We start from the raw sequence: 21627 nt of genomic DNA, 5'->3' as shown, positions 1-21627 counted from the left end.
AAATACAAGTTATGAAAAAGCTAAATGGTATTTTTTTATAGCCAATTTGTAATGTATGAAATTTATCCATTTTTCCCATACGGCAAAAAATTTCTCTTGTGATTGCTCCTTTAAAAAAGCCGAAATCTTTGCCATTTCCGCCAGATAAGAAACTTTAAAAAACCACTCTTGCAAGGTAGGCAAAGATTCCTTCTTCCAGTATTGCCCTACTAACAGCCTTGTGGCTGTAATCAAATTTAACATCAATATAACCTCCTTGGCATCACAATCAGTAACAATACCTAACAAAAACAATTGTGGAGTAAATTTTACCCTCTTTCTAAAAATTCTTTGAATATTCCACCATATCTTAATCCAAAAAGCTTTATATTTTTACACGACCACCAAATATGATAATAAGTGGCATCCAGGCAACCACATCTCCAACATTTAGGCTGTAAGTCAGGATACATAAGAGACATTTTTTTGTGGATCAAGGTGCCATCTATAAAACATTTTATAAAAATTCTCCCTTAAGTTCTGGGCTTGCATAAATTTAACATTTCTCACCCAGATAATTTCCCAGGTGTCCAATAGAACTGGTTCACCAAAATTTTGTGCCCATTTAATCATACAATCTTTAATTAATTCTGATTCTGAATCCAGTTCCACTAGCACCCCGTAAATTCTCTTTATATGGGTTCGCCTTTGATCTTTTACTTGTTTAAAGAGATTCTCATCTTCTCTAAGCAAGCCTAAATTGCTATCCATCTTCCATCTATCCACTATTTGTCTATATTGAAACCATGAATAGGTAATATTTTCATGTACTAAATCTTCCAAAGATTTTAACTGCCAATTTTGACCATCCCATTTAAGTAATTGTGTATAAGAGACCCTATCCATTTTAAACTGTGGCAAATATTGTGGTATTGTGACCTGTTGCTCTTTAGTCCAGTTTGCCACATTTAATTGCTATTAACCTTTGAGAAACTGATAAGTGTTCAGACAGCACAATTTTAGAATTGGTGCTCAGTACTAAAAATGAAGAAAATGTTATCTCTTCTTCTTGCCTTTTGCCCTCTGAGTCCATTACTGAGAATAATTATGGAAACTCCCAGAACTTTTGTGGTCTATTTAGCATCTTGAATGTGAATTTAATGTACCTATTTCACATTTTGAATATTTAATGTGACCGTTCTTGGCATAGACACTACTGTGTGGTGACAGGTCTGCTCTCTAGATGCCTGCTGCAGTTTAATTAGGAGGCTGTTCTTTCTAATCTACGTGCTTTACCCTTTTGCAAACCCAAGAGGAACAGAGCTTAAGTCTTGTGCTCATTTGCTGACACAGCTTAGTTTTTGTAATGAGACAGAAGGATCCTAATGTGCTCAAATGAGAGCTAACTTTGGGCAAGTGTATGTCTTCTCAGAAATGGTTCTTGTCTTATGTCAAATAGAAGTTTTAACATATTATAATGTGGGTTTTTGATTTGTCAATAGAAAAAGGAATTAACTGGCTGATTAAGTAATATTCCTTTAAAATAAGCAAAAAGCCTTCTTTATGTGTATAACACCTGGTAGAAGTGTTAAAAATATCAAATAAAGCTGTTCATTAATTTCCTTAATAGAAAAAAAGGAATGCTTTAGTATAATACTGACTTTTGTTATGTTGACCATGAAATAATTTTATTCCTAATCCTAATTGTATTTTTATGTGACATGCTTTGACCATGTGTTGCCAACTACTTAGTAATTTGAAGGGCATTTTCAAGCAGAGATAAATAATAAATTAGGTGAACCCATATACCTTTCTTACATGGACCTAAATATGGCTACAATTATAAACTTTTTAATAAAACAGAAGGAATGACCTGTTGTAATAGATGAATAGTTGATAGCATGTATAAATTTGCTGCCATAGAGTATCTTTTTTGTTAAATGAATGTTTGTAAAACAATAGCTTTTCAGATGCTGTTGAATTGTAATTTCCAATATTCATCACCATTTATGATGCTAGTTGGAGTTGTAGGGAGTTTTGATTTATTAGTTCATGAATACATTAGATCATCTTCATTATCTGAAAATCATACCATAAAATATTTCAGAATGATACCAATTTGAATGTGTCTAATCACTGACAATTGGAATGCAGCTTGGATATGTGTGCCCATTTGGTATTGCTGGATATATTTACATTCAGGATAAATTTCTGAAATGTGAAATTATTTGGAATAAACTGTAATCCCCAATAGTCACTGCTGGACTAGCCATGCTAATCAACTCTACTTCTGTCTGCTTGTGTGCCGTTAATGCTGCTAGCATGATTATCAGTGACAAAATTGAAGAGGGGAATTATCAGAATTAAATAGTTTGGGCAATAGCTCTCACTGAGGATGATGGCAAACTGTATCATTGCAAATTGCATTGATTTATAATAGTGGCATTCTCGAATTTTGCTGTTGGAAATAAACTTTATAAATAATTAACTTCTCCATATTTTTTTATTTCTTTCATATGTTCTTTTAGCAAAAGCCTTGTTTAATATAGCTGTTCATAAAATGAAGGCTTGCTTTGTATTATAATGAATTGCATTTTACTTTGAAGGGCTGTGCAGGATTGTAGTCTCTAGGCCAGTGGTTCTCAACCTGTGGGTCGGGACCCCATTTGGGGTCGAATGACCATTTCACGGGGGTCGCCAAACCACGCTGTCCGCCATTTTTTTCCCTTTTCCCTAGCTGTCCTACTCCCTCTTATTGGTGGCCACACCCACTTGGGGGTCACCACAACATGGGGAACTGTATTATGGGGTCACGGCATTAGAAAGGTTGAGAACCACTGCTCTAGGCATTTGTGTTAAATTCTATAATCAAATATTAAGTATTAGTCTTTCTATTGAAATGGTCTCTTGCAATGCAGGGTCTTCTCATCATTATTAAAAGAGAAGGGATGGTTTTGCGACTGACTCCCATAATAGCTTCCAGCAGCATTTAATGGTATTGCAAGAAAATGTACAGGTTACATCTTCAGCAGGTCCTTTAAGAGATTTTTGCTCTTCTGCATTTGCAAGTGACAGGGATGAGGCAAGGAAAAGTTTCAAGGCAACACAAATACATTTTGTGGCTCTTTGCCTCAGCAAAGAAAATAATATAGCTTCAACAATATGAATCAAGATAAATGCCATTTCACACACATATATCTAATGGGTATTTTTTGGCTTGTGAATATAAGTAGAAAACAATTTTGTGAGCAAAATACATTCAATAAAATGAAATACTTTCTTTGTAGGATGATGAAGCAAGTGCACCTTCAGTTCCAGATCCCTCAGATCTGCACTTACATGAACGTAGTGCAGGTTTTTGTTTTGATTCCAGGTAAGATACTAATGCCAAACCTGTGTTTTCAAATTAACATAAGACATTTCTTGCGAGCTCTCACTGTTATACTTTATGTGATAGTGTAATCATTCACTGTAGACAAAAATGAGTGAAATTTCACTGGAGGAGCTTAAAGCTCAGGTCTTGAATTCTAAGAGTTGAATTTTAATTTTTACAGTTTGAAAAATAAATGATTCCCTTGTCCAGTTGTTTTCAACTCTAAGAGCGATGCTCATCTCCCTTTCTTAGTTGAGAGAGCCAGCTTTAAGACATTTTCCATTGTTATATGGCCAGCATGACTACATGCCGAGACACACGGAACACTTTTGCCTTTCTACCAAAGTGGTACCTATTTATCTACTCACATTTGTAATCTCTCGAACTGCTATATGGGCAGGAACTGTGGCAAGTAATGAGAGCTCACCCCATTGCTCGGTGCTTGGATCTTGAACCTGGACGGGACTTTCCAGCTGTTAAGCTCAGCATCTTTAATTGCTGAGTCATCAGCCCCCCTCCTTTGAATATAATTTTCTGTATTGTCCCTACATCTCTGTTCTTAAAGTAATATCTATTTATTATTCTTTATAGAAAATAAATTTCACTTTAGTATTCCTCTATTGTTTTCATTTCATGCTTCCTCATTCTTATCATGCTCATAAATATAAGTGGCCTGAATAATATCAGTACTTTCAAAAAATTTAAATATAGCTTATATGAAGGCTTCAGTCTAATCAGTGATTGAAAACTATATTGTTTAAAGATGAGCGAAAGTTTGCAGCTTTCTATTTTGAGAGAATTCTCAGTTAAATAAACGATTAATTAATTAGACTTTAATTAACTTCCTAAACTTTCTTCATGGCAGGTAAAGGAATAGCATAATACTACCCTGAAAAGCTTTTAGATTACAACATCTATACCATATGACTGTTGATTAGGATGTCTGGTATATGAGAATACTTGAAGGATATTGGTTCATGACAAAATTTACTAGCCTTCCCTAACCTGCTTACTTTTCCAGATACTATTTCCCATGTTCTTAGTAATGCTCACCCTTCATGAGAAATATGGCAGTTGAAGTCTATCTGGAGGGCTCTGAGGTTAGGGAAGATTATGCTACAGAGACGATAAATACTAGGAACAGGTACTTTGATTAAATAGAAAACCCCTTTATGTCCAATTACATGAAAACACAGGTTAGCCACGGTGGTGCAGTATTGCAGGCTGATTCTGCCCAGAGCAGGAGTTCAACCCTGACCTGCTCAAGGTTAACTCGGCCTTCCATCCTTCTGAAGTCAGTAACATGAGGATCCAGATTGTTGAGGGCAATATGCTGACATTTGTAAACCACTGAGAGATTGCTGTAAAGCACTGTGGAGTGCTAAATAAGTCTTAAGTACTATTACTATTGCTGGTTATGTCCGTCCACTTAGATAATAGCAATAACAAAGATAATACCGTTGGAGATTAAATACTGGTCTCAGTGTCACTGTTATCTTCAATTCTTTCTCTTTTTATTCCAAGTTTTGTGCAAATCAAGAAATGTCCACTCTGTGAAGTGATGTTTCCTCCTAACTATGATCAAACCAAGTTTGAAGAGCATGTTGAAAGTCACTGGAAGGTGTGTCCAATGTGCTGTGAACAGTTTCCTCCTGATTATGACCAGCAAACTTTTGAAAACCATGTTCAAAAACACTTTGATCATAATGTTTTAAATTTCGATTAGATGGGGTATCATTATGCATTATAACAGGTGAAGGTTGATTAAGGTATGTCAGACAAGAGAATGCTTCATGAATGATGTAAGCTTAAAAAAATTAGTGACCAGCGTTGCAGTTGATTAGAATAAATCTTTGGCCTATTCCTCAATCTAGCATATAGCAAAATATGTTGTATCTGTCAGTATTTATTCCTTGACTAACAGTTCATAAACACATAGAAAATTTGCAAACTTGTCTCCAGAATTCAACCTGTGATGGGATAACAGTTTTCCTTTTGCTTGTTCTAACATATTAAAGCTCATTTCTTAATAAAATGATGTTTTTCAATAATTTTATGTATATCTTTCTGCAACATGGGTTTTTCATCTGTTGCAAAAATATAGTTGTGTTGTGATTAAATGTTTTGCAGAAAAGCCTTACAATACTATTCACCATTATCATTATTATCCCAGTTTTAAAATGTCCAATATATTACTAAAACTATGAAAATTACTGCATTTACAGCTATTAATAAATGTGTAATAAAATTATGACCTTTTTGTTATTTGGTAAATTTTTAATGTTTAAAGTCCTTCAATAGACATTCAAAGCTGTGTTCATACCATCAATATTTTTAGTATTCTATGTTTAGCATATTTCCCCCATACATTTGTTGAATGTATATATTTAAACCACTATATTTTTAAGAGTTGCAAAAATCTTAAATAATTTGATCTTTTTGGATAAAAACATTAACGTTTCATGTTTTATGATAGCCAAATTAAAGGAAAAGATAAATAGTGTTTGATTTTATTTAATCTCCTTATATTTTTCAAACCTGTATCAAATCTTGCTTGAGTCTACTAGGAAATGTTTTGTAAGCTATTGCAGATGAAAAAATTGCCACTATCACCCTTTAATAGAATAAAATTGCCTTTCACTTAATTGTATTTGGATATCTTTTCATAGTCAATTTTTTTACCAGATAATATCATAGATTTTGGTTATTCTTAAGTACTGACACATTTCTTCCCTACTAATAGTTTTTCTGAGAGGTTTTTTTTTTTTACATTATCTTCCATAATAATTATGAGTTATAGGGCTTCCATCTTTTTCTTCTGTCCCACTTTGGGGATTCAGGGTAGATAATTGTGAGAATATTCATATTTGTTGACTGATTTTGCTCTAATTGGCTATTATTGGAGATGTGCTTAGCCAGATTTAAGGTTTGGCATCAGCTGAGGCCCCAGCATAGAGGAAGTGGGGTGGCAGAGTCTCTTGGCTTTCACAGGCCTTGCTTTCCAAGTCTCTTGTTATAAGACTTTATTTCTTGGATCAGTTGAGAATGCTGGTACTGCATCAGCTTCCTTGCTTAAGTTGCTGGAGGCCATCTTGGGATTGTCGATAAAGCTCCCCAGACTTATAATTTTGGAGGACTTCAACTTGCCATCCCTGGGTGTGACTTCAGAAGAAGCAGAGGAGTTCATGGCTTCCACAGCAGCCACAAGCCTATCTCAGATAATCTTGGGACTGACTTAAGACAGTGGTCATTCACCAGATATGATTTTCTTGTTGGAACAATGGCAAAATGATCTGCTGGGGGAATGTAACACCATCCTTCTCATGGTTAGATTACACCCTGGTGTCCGTGAGATTCTCTTATGCCACCCTCTTTGTAGGGAAGCCTGATTCATCCTGGTGACTGATGGAACTGATTTGGTTCCACAAGTTTTACAGCTCCCAATGTTTTCTGTGGGAAATGGGTCCAAGTGACTCTTTGAGTGTTTATGGTTGCCGACCCCTGAATTAGATCCTTGACCCACCTAGTTGGTAAAAACCTCTAGGACTAGCACATGGATTCAAGCAGTGATAAATTTCTCATTGCAGGAGGGCATATTACCAGAATCTTTTAAGGAGGCCCTGGTTCGTACTCTCCTTAAAAAAACCATCACTTGATCCCATCTATCTGGACAGCTTTTGTCTAGTTTCCTAACTTCCCTTATTAGAGAAGGTGGTAGGAAATGTGGTTGCTTGGCAGCTTCATATGGTCTTGAATGAAACAGATTATCTGGACCCCTTCTGGTGAGGATTCGGGCCCAGTTATGACAGAAATGTCATTGGTTGCACTTGATCTCTGGCAACAGTAAGATAAAGGCAATGCAACCATCTTTGCTCTCTGTAATCTCATAGCAGACTTTGGTACCATCAACCATGGTATCTTTTTAAGTTAGCTCTAGTGTTTGGGGCTGGATGGCACAGTTTTGCACTGATTTGGCTTTTTCTTCCAAAGCCAGTCCCAATTAATGTTGCTAGAGAAGTCCAGCCCATGGCCACTTCTTTGTGCATGCTGCATAGCTCAGTACTCTCCCCATTTATTTTTAACATCTACCTGAAGTTGCTGGATGAGATCATTTGCCGGTTTAGGATCATCAATATGTTATATTTCCACGGTGATCCAAGTGATGCTATTACAATGCTGTGGGAGCCTGGATGGGAAGCAATCGGCTTTCACTGAACCCTGGCAAGATCAAATGGCTTTGAGTGCATGGAGTTTCAAGATACGGAATTTTAACATAGTTCTGAATGGAGTTGCACTACCATAGACAGACCCAATCTGCAACTTGGGAGTTCTCCTGGAGTCAAGACTCCTACTCAAAGAGTAGCTGGCAGTCATGACTAGGCAAGCCTTTGCACAATTTCAGTTTATACCCCAGTTGTGGCCTTTCCTTGGTGGGATTCAGCTGGTTTACACCACTTTGGCAGAACTGGTAGCTAATTTTTTGTTGCCCAGGCCCAGGACGGACTTCCAGAAGCAGCATCCACACACAGAACCAGTTGTTCACATATTTGAATCCCACCACTGCCTTTTCTGGAGTGGGAGTCTGCCTAGTCATTCAAGCCCAGGTCATCTTATGTCTGGACTACTGCAATACATTCTACATGGAGCTACTTTTGAAAAGCATTCAGAAGCTTCAACTGTTGCTGAGTGTGGTAACGTGCACAGTTCTTGGGCCCCTGGGGCAGCCCATATTACACCATTGCTCTATAAGCTGCACAAGCTGCCAGTTTGCTTCTGAGTGTAATTTAAAGTGTTGTTATTACCTTTAAAGCCTTGCATGGTATGGGTCCATGTTATTTGAGGAACCATCTCACCCCACTAGGATTGGCCCTTCCCATCTGCACCAAGAGGAAGCATGCTGCAGGTGTTGTCAGTCAAGGAATTATGGCTGTTGGTGTTCAGGAGAAGGGCACTCTTTGCTGTGGGCTTCTGTTTGGAACATTTTATTCCTTCATTTGAGATTGGTTCCTTTCTCTAAGGTTCTGAAGACCTGCCAAATGTCTTGGAGCCCCATCAGGGGAGCATTACACTGGTGGTGGTTAATGAATTAAGAGGTAAACTCACCTCCCCCTCCTGCACATCCATTTAACTATAATTCTATTTTACAATGCAATTGTAATTTTTATTGTTAGCAATATTTATCTTTTATGGTTTTAATGCTTTTAATGCTGTAAACTGCCCAGAGTCATTTTGAAGCAAAATTGACAGAGAAAGAAAAGAAAAGAAAAGAAAAAGAAAGAAAGAAAGAAAGAAAGAAAGAAAGAAAGAAAGAAACAAACCATAGATCACTCTGGTTTTAGTGGCAAGGAAATCTATTGCCTTTGAAAGGTTTTAAAATACACTTTACTATATAGTAATCATGAACAGACGGTGAATATATAATCTCTTAAAATATTACCTTGAAACTGTTTTTTCCAAGTTTTCCCAAAAAATTGTCTTCAGTTGAGAATGAACTCTTCTATTGATGAGAGCGGTATTCAATCTCAATCCAATAGAATCTTGTTATATTTATAAATTATAAACTCCCTATTTGCATAGTATATTTATTATGATAAAAATTCACATGTGTTATATTCTATTTATTTCCTACTCACCATTTTCTGAGTATTTTTTAAGTAAACTGAGAACACTTTATTGTGTGACTTGGTAATGTATAACATCTTTACAGTGCAAAGTAATCAAAGATAATGAAACAATATTCAATTTTCTTTTGGGTCAGAGGCAATTTATTAAATGATTTGATTAACATTTGTAAGCAGCTTTTATGGAAAGAAATTTCAATACATTTTATGGTGCTCAGTTCTAAAACAAACTTTGTGTGACTTCCAAACTTAATGACCCTTATCCCCAGCAAAATATAAGAAAATATAATTTAAAGCACATTTTCACAGACACAGTACAATACATTCACTATACACAGTATAACAAAATAGTTCCATTTCCGTCTGTTTAATACTGCCACAATGACTATGTAGATAGTAATGGATTGTAATAGTGGAAAGAATTGACATGCAACATTATTTAATGGTTAAGTTACTCAGTACTTTTCACTGAGAGAACAATTAAATGAAGTCAAAATATTAGATTGATATAAAGCTTTAAGTATAGCAACAGATTGTTATATTAGGATATCTGTTAACATCAAACTATTAGTGATGCTAGTACATTGACTTTTCTGAAGGTGGATGTAGGGTAACTTGTCTAAAAGAAGCTTATCTTCTTAAACCCTCATTATGAGAGATCTTAGTTGGAAAAAATCTTTTAGTGAAGAATCTTTGTCCACTCAGTGTTTATCAGTATTCTAATCTAAAAGAAAAGAGACTTGTATTTCCCATGTCATTTATATATAAATACAAAATACACAGAAAAGGATTATCTGAAAAACTTAACATAGTCTCATGCGGGAGACAAACTCCCAAGTTAGTATTAACTTAGCTTTTGCATACTAAAACTGTTAATCTTAACTATTTCTTTAAACAAGAGAATGCCGAAGGCAGGAGAGCATCAAATAAATGAAGCATTCAGGTATGGTTTAGACCTATGGAACTCTGTGTTAGAAGTCTTACCTTGGAATTACCTGCATCAAAAAAGTGCTTCATTTCAGTAAGGCTCATGATGTCTCACAGTTCATAAATGTAATGCTAACCTGTAGAATCCACACAAACAATTTTGTTTTTTTTTGTGGGTGTACACGCACACACACTATGTATGTATATATGTGTATATGTATGTATGTTTTTATATATATATATATATATATATATATATATATATATATATATATATATATATATATAATAAAATATAAAAATGAACACTAGGGTAATAAAAACTAAAGAAGTTTTTAATGGGTTAAAACTATAAAAGTTTTAAAAAGCGCCAAGCTTTCGCCGTCACCTGCCGGCATCCTCAGGGCTGGCGTGCCAGAGAATGAGAAGGTCTTTTTATAGGCGTGCCGAGGTTTGCACTCGGCTCCTTGATCTTGTTATGGGGCCTGATTGGTTCAGCCGTGTGTAGTTGGCCTGCGCTTTTTTTCTCTTCTTAGTTGTATTTTTATCCTCGTCCGTCTCCAGTTCTCCCAACCTCAGATTAGCTGAATGGCAATTCCAGTTATTTCGGTTGCTTTCATGTTCCGATCTCCCCTCAGGCTTGGGTGGTGGTGGACGTTCCAAGTTCCTTTCTCCGCCCCGTTCTGTCCGGTTGCTACTTTTAGAGTCCCATATATTTCCGGTCTCAATGCTTTCGGTTTTAATATGTTTATCATCCTGGTAATCCCGTAAATTGTTACGAGTCTGGTATAGCGTGGGGGGGTATTCCGCATGGTGGAGGGGTCGTCTCTTGTTCGTTGTCATGCCCAGCTGTCTCGCACGTGTCTTACTCCGAGTGCTCAATCCTGGGGGTGTGTGCATAGTCATCGGGGCGCGTCCCTCCTGGTTACCGTGTTCTTCCTTAGTTCTCCCCTTTTTTACCTTGTTGGAAGCGCTCGCGTATGTTCTATGGGAGTCCTCAGGATCGTCAGGTAGGGGGTATGACAGCTCGATCTCTCGCCCCCTGCCGCTCTCCGACTTTCCTTCCTCCTCTCCAACGGTATGTAGGGGTTCATCATCAACCACCTCCCATGGTTTGTCCTCATAGGAGCTGATCGTTCCAGCTACATGGGGAGGTTTTCTCCTCCTTTCCCGACCAGCTGCGATGTTTCTTTTGGTGTGTGGGCAGGCCATTGCGTTTGGTGATTCCTCCGCATTTCCACCTGCCGTATCTTCCCTCATCTCCTCTTTGTAGCCGGGGGTCCGGACCTTGGTTCTTGTCCCTCCCCTGATCTTCTGGGATTGCGGCAGTCCCGCGGGGATGGTCAAGGTGCCTCGCGTTTGCTTCCTTTCTTTCGAATTGCACCTGGTTCGTTGGGCGGTGCGGGTGCTACCCAGATTGTTATCAAGCCGTCGGGGGTGTTGCCGCCGATTATTGGCACTCCATGATCTTAAGGCTAAATAGGATGGGCATAGGTCAATGTGCCTATTAATAGACTTACTGTCTGAGAGCCATGCCTCTCTAAGAAGGCGGCCCCCTTTGGTGTTATCATTTGCCAATACACTGACGTCACTAAAGTTAAACTTATGGCCTAGATCCACCATATGGGCCCATATTTGGGAGTGACAGTCTCTCCTTCTCACTGCTAATTCGTGCTCATGGACCCTGGTCTTAATGCGTTTAGCAGTCTCCCCAGTATAATTACATTGGCAGTCCGTACAGTCAATCCTATAGACGGCTGCTGATCTTTCGGTGCTGGGGAGCGGGTCCTTAGGGCGCATTATGGCCGCTCGCAGTGTTTGGTTGGGTCTATGGGCCACCTGTATTTTGTGTGGTGCCAGGATCCTAGCTGTGGCTTCCGATACATTATGGATATAGGGGAGGGCAATACGTGTGGTGGCTTGAGGCACGGATTCTTGAGATGCAGGGTTACTCCGGAGTCCAGGTGGTCTCCTGAACTGATTAATGATTTTAACCGGGTAGCCGTTGCCTCTACATGTTCGGAAGAGGTGGTTTCTCTCTTCTTTTTTGGCTTTGACGGTGCTGCAGTGTGTCTCCACTCGTTTGAATAGCGTCCTGACACAACTGGCTTTATGGGCCATCGGGTGATTACTCCTAAAGTGGAGAATCCTCTCTGTACACGTTGGTTTTCGGTATACCCTGGTAGCTAGACATCCATCCACCTGGCGCTGCACTAGTACATCCAAAAATGCTAGACTGCCCTGATCTTCTTCCTCCATGGTGAATTGGATGTCCGGGTATACCGAATTCAGGATGCCCATAAATTCAGTTTTGTGTCTTTTCTTAATGACCGCAAACGTATCGTCCACATAGCGGGCCCAAAATTTTGGTTGGTATTGGGCCATCGCTATGTGTTCCAGCTGCTGGAGTACCATCTCTGCAACCACACTAGAGATCGGCGACCCCATAGGTGTTCCTTTAATTTGCTCATATATAACCCCCTGGAAGGTGAAGTAGGTGTTAAGACATATTTCCATGAGCTTTACCAAGTCCTCCGTTTGAAGGGAGTCCTGGTGTTGCCCATGGTCTCCTTGGTTAAGCCGGTCTCTTAGGACCTCAACCACAAGTTTCTGCGGGATGGACGTAAATAAAGAAACTACGTCAAAGGAGACCATGAGCTCATCCTCTTCTACCTTCAGGGTTTTTATTCTATTGAGGAATTCTTCTGCCGATCTTACGGTGGTGTCGCTGTTACTTGCCAAGTGGCCGATGCGAACGCTCAGCCACTTGGCAAGTTCAGAGATGGGGTACCCCTAAATGCTACGATGGGGCGGAGGGGGACATTGGGCTTATGTATCTTAGGTAAGCCATAGAATCTAGCGAGTGCTGAGTCACCAGGACGGATCCTTCTCAGCACTTCTTCTTCCCCCATCCTCCCCTTACGTTTGAGGTCATCAAGGAGCTTGTTAGTACGGTTTCTCAAAGTGGTGGAGGGATCTTTACTAACCACTCTATAGGCAGCACCGTCTTGGAGTAAATCCAATGCCTTTCTTACGTATGCCTCTTTGTCTAAAACGACAGTTGCCCTCCCCTTATCGGCTGGGAGGATGACAATGGTGTCATCTTTTCTAAGTTGGCTTAAAGCCACCCTTTCCTCTGCCGATAAAACTTGTTGGTGTCTGTGGCTCATAATTAGGCTCGTGACCTGTTGCCTGATTACATTCTTGGTTTCCTCTCCTATCCCAGTATGGTGTAGGGCGGGCTCTAATGCCGCCACAAAGTCCAGTGTATCCGCATCATTAAGGTTGTGTCCTGCATCTCGTTGCAGTAGGGATAACTGTGGCTGGCTTAACACCCTTGAAGATAGGTTGTGCACCACCCCAGGTAAATTGTTATTACAAGACTCACGTAATGAATTCAGCCTTTTAAGGAATGTTCTTGTCATGTGTTGAGTCGTCCGGGCCATGACTTGCCGAATATGCTGGTTTAGCATATTGAAATGCTGATGGTTTAATTCTGTATTACAGGAGTCTCGATAGCCTTGGATGTCTCTCTTTAAATTGCCTATTCTTCTGTGTTGGTCATTAATTAACGCATATAGTGTGCGTCGTTGGAATTGACGGGCGGCCTGCCAGCATTCCAAGGAGTCTACCGTTGGTTTTCTTCTTAACAAGTTTGGTGTTAGGTTCTCCTTGATACAGCGGTGGAGGAACGCCAGCTTGCAATAATTAGTTGAGATACGCCGTGCTGCCCTTTCCCAGGATTGAGCACTCGGAGTAAGACACATGCGAGACAGCTGGGCATGACAACGAACAAGAGACGACCCCTCCACCATGCGGAATACCCCCCCACGCTATACCAGACTCGTAACAATTTACGGGATTACCAGGATGATAAACATATTAAAACCGAAAGCATTGAGACCGGAAATATATGGGACTCTAAAAGTAGCAACCGGACAGAACGGGGCAGAGAAAGGAACTTGGAACGTCCACCACCACCCAAGCCTGAGGGGAGATCGGAACATGAAAGCAACCGAAATAACTGGAATTGCCATTCAGCTAATCTGAGGTTGGGAGAACTGGAGACGGACGAGGATAAAAATACAACTAAGAAGAGAAAAAAAGCGCAGGCCAACTACACACGGCTGAACCAATCAGGCCCCATAACAAGATCAAGGAGCCGAGTGCAAACCTCGGCACGCCTATAAAAAGACCTTCTCATTCTCTGGCACGCCAGCCCTGAGGATGCCGGCAGGTGACGGCGAAAGCTTGGCGCTTTTTAAAACTTTTATAGTTTTAACCCATTAAAAACTTCTTTAGTTTTTATTACCCTAGTGTTCATTTTTATATTTTATTATGAATATCCCTAGGGTTCACATTTTTAACCTTTTTAATCGTGAATATATATATATATATATATATATATATACATACACACATACACACACACACACACATTTACACATACACATATATAACATATTACATACATATTACATGTAGTCCTTGACTTATAACCATCCAGTGATCATTCAAAGTTATAATGGCACTGAAAAAATTTACTTATGACTGGTTTTCACACAACCGTTTCAACATCCCCATAGTCACATGATCAAAAGTTGGATACTTGGCAACTGGTATGCATTTGTGATGGTTGCAGTGTCCTGGGGTCATGTGATCACCTTTGGTGACCTGACAAGCAAAGTCAATGGGGAAGTCAGGTTCATTTAACAATCATGTTACTAATTTAATAACTGCAGTGACTGACTTAACTGTAGCAAGCCAGATTGTAAAACGGGGCAAACCTCACTTCAGTTCTCTTGCTTTGCAACAAAAAGTTTGGGCTAAATTGTGGTTGTAAGTTGAAGTCTTACCTGTACACACACATGCAAAATCCAAAGGTACAATGAAAAACTCCCTTAACATAAATACTGTACCTCTTAACAATATGCCTCTTTTTTATTTGCAACAATGATAGTTGCAAGAATTGGCAACATAAAACATTTAATTTTGTTGGCAACGAAGAACTACAAAGTGCTTTAGGGACTCCATCTAAGATGAAGATTAATTTATCTCAGAAAATTTGCACTTCATTTCCAAGTATCTGCTAGTAATAGATAGCAGAGGCCAATAGCAGGATCAGGAAAAGATAGACCTCAGAAACTTGAGTGGATTGTTAACATTAAATACATAAGTTTTGTACAGATAGAAGTAGGAATTTTAATGATAGAGTGATCTACTAATTCACTGCAAAAATTTCAGCATTTCAGAAGACTAAAAGGATTTGCAAGATAATATAAAATACAGCAAGCACACCTTTTATGTATGTTATTTGAGTATGAAAATATTCTTCGAATATGTTAAATGTTCTCTTATTTATAATTCCAATACCTATAACCTTGCTATCCTACAGATATCTCTGTTACATAAGGCATATTAACCAGGTGGATAATAGGGAATAATTCTTTTGGTTTTTGCAAGCACATAGGAACTGATGTGTTGAATTTCTTCAAACACATTACAATCTTGGAAGTTATCCTAGTGCCATGTTTTCCTCCCCCGTCCTTATTTAATACTGTGGAACAGCTAAATATACAACGTTCCCTAATTCACCTTTGGGGGTGGGGGTGGGGACGGAAAAATACTTTAAAAAAATCTGTAGCTTTTAGCACCTTTATATTAAAGTAATGTATATGGGCATGATGATTACATGTGCAAATGTACAAAATCATTAACTCTACAAAGATACGTCATTCCAAAATTACAGGGGGAAAAAATGTAAAGCATGCATTTTAATTTCTTCTTTAAAGGGTTGCTCAATGCTTCCCAAGAGAAGGTGGCTGTCTTCAAAATCAGCAACTGCTGGTGAGGATTCCTTGGCACATTTTTGACCAGCATCTTATTGCTGCATCTTCCTGATAATCTCAGCAGACACTGGTGGGTGGAAGTTGATTGTGTGGTGCCGCAGACCCTGAGCTGTCTTGTAACTCTTTCCACAGCGGCATTTGAAGGGTTTCCGCACACGGATCTGTGTCCTGTGGCCATTCTTGGCATGATACTTTATACCATTCACATTCTATGACGGGATTGAAAACAAAGGCTTTTGTAGTGATGCTAGAAATATTGTCAGGCTGTTTAATTTTCAAAGCAAAGTATCTTAAGAAGCCATTTAAAGAATATATTTTACCAGGGATTTACTAAAAGTCTAATCACAGGACAGCTTGAAACAGGATGTCTTAGCTAGAGCTTTAACGGTTCACTTTTCTTCTAATCCTGATAGCTTCATTGTAAGCTTTTTATCCTATCTCTTGGGAAGACCAGAGTGACAGTTGCCTATAGCAGAACATATAATATCCTACCCATATAATCATGCAGAAACTGCATCAATCTTTATAAGATCCAAAACCCTTTCCCTTATTCTAACAGCCTTTCAGCATTTTGTGTATAACTTGGAATCACTTTTCAAGTGGTCCAGCCATTTGTAAGCCGCCTTGCAATAAAATACTTCCACCATCTCTAATAGGAATGTCTGACAAATCTGAAAAGTGTTAGATTGTAGAAAACAAATCTTAGGGCTTTTATACAGAATATATTCAGAGCACAGGACCTGATCACATATAAGAACATTGCTCTTCCGTATTTTCTGTCAGGCTGCACAATCAAACAAACTGGGAAGACTTTAGGTTTTGTTCATAAATTCATGGGGACCTGTGTGCCTTTTTCCTCATAGTGCTTACCTTCTAGAACTTATTCTTCCTGAGATATGTTTGTTTCCACTTTGGCCATGTTTAAAAAGGCCTCCAAAATTGATTTTGTTCTCAGATCTTAGGTTAGGCAAGTCCTAAGTAAATGATTGTTCTTTAATTGTTGTTTTTTTCAACATTTGTTTACTCTTTTTACTATATGATCCCCAGAGTTATTTTAGAATTGAGTACCGTATATGCCGGCGTACAAGGCGACCCGGCGTATAAGACGACCCCAGTCTTTGTCGCCAAGCCGCATTCCTAGAACGTCGTCTTATACGCCGGAAACTACCAGTATTTCCGGCGTATAAGACGACTCGGTGTATAAGACGACCCCCATCTTTGGCGCCGAGTTTAGCACTTGCAGAAGTCGTCTTATACGCCAGCATATACGGTAATCTTACAAATTTCTAAATAAATATAGATCATGATAAAATCTATAAAATTGCACAGCGTCTACTTTGGAAAGAACAGTTTTTCATATCATAAACAACACACTTACCTTATATCGCTTTTTACACCCAGGAACAGGACAGGCAAAAGGTTTCTCATCTCCTCCATTCATACACATAGAACTTAGAATAGCTTCAGAACTGATAGCACTTTCTGTGGTCCAGGACTCATCACTATCTGAATCTTCATAATCTACTTCTTCTTCATCATATTCACTACCTAAGAAGTTATAAAGCAAGAATACAGATAAACTAAAACATACTCTGGTAACTGAAAAGGCAAAGGATCTGTAAGCTAAGCTCTAATAATAAATGTCAAAAAGAACAGTAAAAATGGAATGAAAATTAAATAAGGTAACCAAACTAAAACAACCAGCCTTAGAATTGACAGTGAAGATACTAAAGTGTAAATGGCTTCTATCTTTTAGGATCAACTATCAACAGTAAAGAAACAAAACAATCAAAAATATATTGTAGACTAGCCTTTGGTAAAGCAGCAGGCTTTGGAAAAGGTATCCAAATGCAGTGATATATCTATATCTGTGAAGATCAGAACAATGCAAGCAATGACATTCTCTTAAAGTAAAAGTTGGACTTTGCAGATGCTGGATAGAAAAAGTATTGACATTTTTGAAATTTTCAAGTGGATCATCAAACAAATCAACCCAAGTTCTTATTCAAGGCACAAATGAGTAGGTCCAAATCATCACCCTTGGGATCTCTTCTGTTCTATCCTGTATGCTGACATCAAGCTATGTATTCAATAGACATACAAAGCAGACAAAAAGCACTAATGAAGTGGAAGCAGAACTATGTTTCTGTGAAACCATTAATTTAAACGTCTGGTTTAAAGACCCATCTTCCATCTTTCTGCAAAATGATTCTTATCTTTTCTTGCAAATATTATTATTAACAATCTAAAAACAGTACTATTTCATGTATGTTTCTTTTAACAGGGTTCACCTGTTATTCTAAATCAAATTGGGTATGTAACAAAGGTTGCGAAACTAATGACAGCTAACACTTGACCTCCAGAAACTAATCACACATGCAAACCTTCCTTATTTCCACCATCTCTCTAATAACTATAGCTGACAAATCTGCCAACCAAGAATTCAGATTCTGAATTTATAATTACCACTGGCAGACCACGGAGTTGTTACATGTTTGGATTTCAACAACTTACATTGAGATCTCTTTTAAAAACAATCCTGTGAAGTAGATTTGGCTAAGAATATAACTCCTTGTAATCCAATAGTATGAAGTGAAGACTGGTCAAAGTGAAATGTGAACTTGGGTTTCCCTGGTGAAGCCTATTAATTGGCAATTGAAGTCAGATGAACTAAGAGGCAAATTGGTTTCTTTAAAATGTTTTAGACTTCATGCCTATAAATCCCAATCAGTATGTCCATACCGGGTCTTCTGTGCATGCTTTTGCCAGTGAAGACTTTATCAGTCAAAAAGTCATATTTCGAAATGCATCCTAGGAATATATTTAGGACCAAGTTACAAAAGATAATGTAGAGGAAGGCATGCCATCACTAGCAAAATTCTGTTTGTCAGGATACTTTCAGTCCGGAATATTTTGTAATGCTCATTACTTAGAATCTTGTCAGATACAGTATATTCTAAGACATTCATTAAGCTTTAACAATATTCACAGCTATTATTTCAAAAGATTAAACTGTTAAATTAGTCATATCTCTTTAGGATTTGTGTACATAAAGGCATCTAAGGAATTAATAGTTTTCTTCCTGTTTACACAAGCATGGAAAGTTGAGCTTTGTTAGCCATATTTCATTATTCACAATATTCTTTCATTTAAGCAATGGATTTTTTTTTTACATAACCATCTGATCTTTATCAAATCTTTATTTGTTATAGACCAGCATAAATATCCCAGCTGAATAGGAATAAAGTGGGATAACTAAAGTTACAAGCTTCTCCAACTCAAGCTTAATGTTTACAAAAGTCAGGAAAACTATGTTTACCAAAACAGCCTTCCAGACTTGTGTAGGAATTCTAGTAACCCCAACATCTAAAGGGCTGGAAAACAAAGTTGGGGAAAGCTGAGTTACATATTCATCTGCTCTGTGGCTGAGGTCCATTGACAGATTTCCAGGTTGCATAAAGCTTTTGTGGGGCTCTTTTTTCTTTCTTTCTTTGGTGAAGTGTTTTAATTGAATATTTTTATTAAATACATTGCAGATATTTTCAGCAATGGCAGGCAATAGATTATTGTTGTTAGGCATGTTGAAATCAGCTGGTTAATTTTACTTGCTGAAGAAAAAGTGCATGTTTGTGGCATGCCAAAAGAGAATGTTTTTGCCAAGATATATATGTTTGGCCTTTACTTTTTTTGTTTTGCTTTGCTTTCTTTACAATAATTGAAGAGGAACAAAATTAACATCAAACTATCAAGTCAGACTCAACATTCTCTAAAATATCAACCAATGTGATTGATATTTTATATGGTTTAATAATAACAAACTGCTCCTAGTCTTACAATGTGCATTCTCTATAGACTTTCAAGCAGGGTTTTACTTTGTACTATTAGTAATCACAATCATTTTTTCAAAAATACTGGACCACAACTAATTATGTTTTAAAGGAATTTCATTGCATAAAAATCATATGAAACTGATTATTTTTTATTAACTCTTTATTATCAATTATCATTGCTGCTAATTTCAAAAATGTCTAAGCATTTCTCAATCCAGTTGGGTGGAGCAAAATCAAATGCTTTTTTATAATCAATCAATTTGTTTGTCTTTTCTCTGAATTCTTCAAAATCAGTTTGTCAATCATTAATTGGTCTTTGCTTCCTCTTGAATTTTTTTCAGCACCCTTTCTGTTCTATTGGCAGCAAATCCTTGTTTTCCAGATATCCATACATTTCATTTGCAATAATGCCTGTAAGTGATTTGTATGTTGTCAGCAGGCAAGTTATTGGCCTGTAATTTTCAGATTCATTTCCCTTTTCTTCAGCTGTTAGTCATTTTTTGCTTTCTGGTGTTTCCAGGACTTGTTTCATCTGATTTCCCAATCTTGCATGCAAACCTGTTAGTGATTTCAACCAGAATCCATGCAGCTCAGTATTCCAGTTGACTTTCTTTGCTTGTTTTTGCACCATTTCTGTTGTTATGTGAACATCTTCCATTCTAGCAATGTTTACAGTGTTTTCAACCTGCTTGATTCATTTTGTATTCCTACTGAGCTTCTTGTTGTTTTCTCCAAGTTCTTCCAAAATTTCAAGGTATTTTCTTTATTAGGTTTTTCACTTGTGGTGTACCATGTCCACTTTCAAAGATCTTATAGAAATGATGCTGAGTCCTTTGAAATTGTGAATTTTGTTGAAATTGCATTATTTGGTTATCATATCGCTTTATTTTCTCTGCAATAGCTCTTCAACTACAACTGCAATTTCTGTGTTTTCCAGGTTATATCTTGCTGTCAGACTAATTCTGTTTTTTTATTCTCCAGGTTTCCTTGCCTCAAATTCTTCAAATTACTTAAATCCAATCGAATTTTCTTTATTTTTAAATCTAGGTGGATTTTCTATTTTGGTTTTCCCTTTTTAATTGCTTTATTCTTTCCAATTTTCAAGCCCAATTCCTCTGTAGTAACATAAAGTGCTGCATATATTAGCTAGTTTGTTTGAAATAATGTTTCTGTTGGAATAATCTGGACAGATGAATTCACATTCTTCAGTAATTTAGTCAAACTTCTCTTACTAACTTGATTCAGTTTTGACAATTGAATTCTTTCCATGTTTTTCATCTGAGTCTTAATCTTTTCAACTAATTCGGCTCTGGCTGTTGGTTCTTCAAGGTCTAATCCAGCTCTTGCTTCTCTGATTTCTTTCCTTTTCTCCACTACTTGTTGCTCCACTTTTAAATTATCTCTATTATTAGCTACACATGGCCCTTGATCTTGCCCTGCTCTGCTTGCAATCTCTTGTAATGTTGCATTATAAAGCATTTGTATTTCAAAATAATACGCCTCTGGTATGATTTCCATATCCAGGTGATTTTTTTCCCAAATCTTGAACACATGCTTTTGAAATCCACATTTTATTGGCTCAGGTCGACAATAAGCTTCCATAACTGAGCATGACAAAGTTTCCTTTTCTAGATTTTTTTGCTTTTTTCATTAATTTTCCAGTTGCCTGTCAACTCCATGTCTTAGTTGCCTAGGTGAGAGAGCTGAGCCCTATAGCATATTTTTTACTGAATGCTCAGGAGCTATAGTATTCAATGTGGGTCTTGTTGATCTGGGTGATACTCAATAATGAGTATTTTTATTGTTGTTGTTCTTGTTCTTATTATTATTATGATTTAATCTTCAATTCGATTCATAGTCTGGGACTGGTAAAACTTAACAGTTTAAATCCTAACCAAGGATCTAAGAGCTGTTAAGGTAGAGTCTACGTTCAAAAACAGTCCCAAATAGAGTGGTTTTTGCAAAGTCGGGAGATTCAGGTCTAATAATTTCCATTCAGGTTCATGTTCAAAATTTCCATGTATCTAGACAGTTCTTTGGGTATTGCT

The 21627-nt window shown here is 37.7% G+C and overlaps 2 protein-coding genes across 3 annotated transcripts in view; one reads left to right on the top strand and one right to left on the bottom strand.

The window, feature by feature from the left end:
* Positions 1–5997, top strand: part of TAX1BP1 (Tax1 binding protein 1) — a 53168-nt gene extending 47171 nt beyond the window's left edge. For both annotated transcript variants that reach the window (XM_039342001.1, XM_039342000.1), the window contains 2 exons: positions 3267–3352; positions 4877–5997. In XM_039342001.1, coding sequence (XP_039197935.1) covers positions 3267–3352; positions 4877–5078 — 288 coding nt within the window. In that variant the 3' untranslated portion in view covers positions 5079–5997. The remainder of the gene's footprint in view (positions 1–3266; positions 3353–4876) is intronic.
* Positions 5998–15659: 9662 nt separating this feature from the next.
* JAZF1 (JAZF zinc finger 1) overlaps positions 15660–21627 on the bottom strand; it is a 144215-nt gene continuing 138247 nt past the window's right edge. Inside the window, exons 4-5 of the mRNA XM_039341999.1 lie at positions 17128–17297; positions 15660–15958 (exon numbers count right to left, since the gene is read on the bottom strand). Coding sequence (XP_039197933.1) covers positions 15782–15958; positions 17128–17297 — 347 coding nt within the window. The 3' untranslated portion in view covers positions 15660–15781. The remainder of the gene's footprint in view (positions 15959–17127; positions 17298–21627) is intronic.

This window comes from Crotalus tigris, unplaced genomic scaffold (genome assembly GCF_016545835.1).
Source record: "Crotalus tigris isolate CLP2741 ecotype Arizona unplaced genomic scaffold, ASM1654583v1 scf7180000017774.6281472, whole genome shotgun sequence".
Lineage (NCBI taxonomy): Eukaryota > Metazoa > Chordata > Lepidosauria > Squamata > Viperidae > Crotalus > Crotalus tigris.
This window is presented reverse-complemented; position numbering and strand designations above follow the sequence as displayed.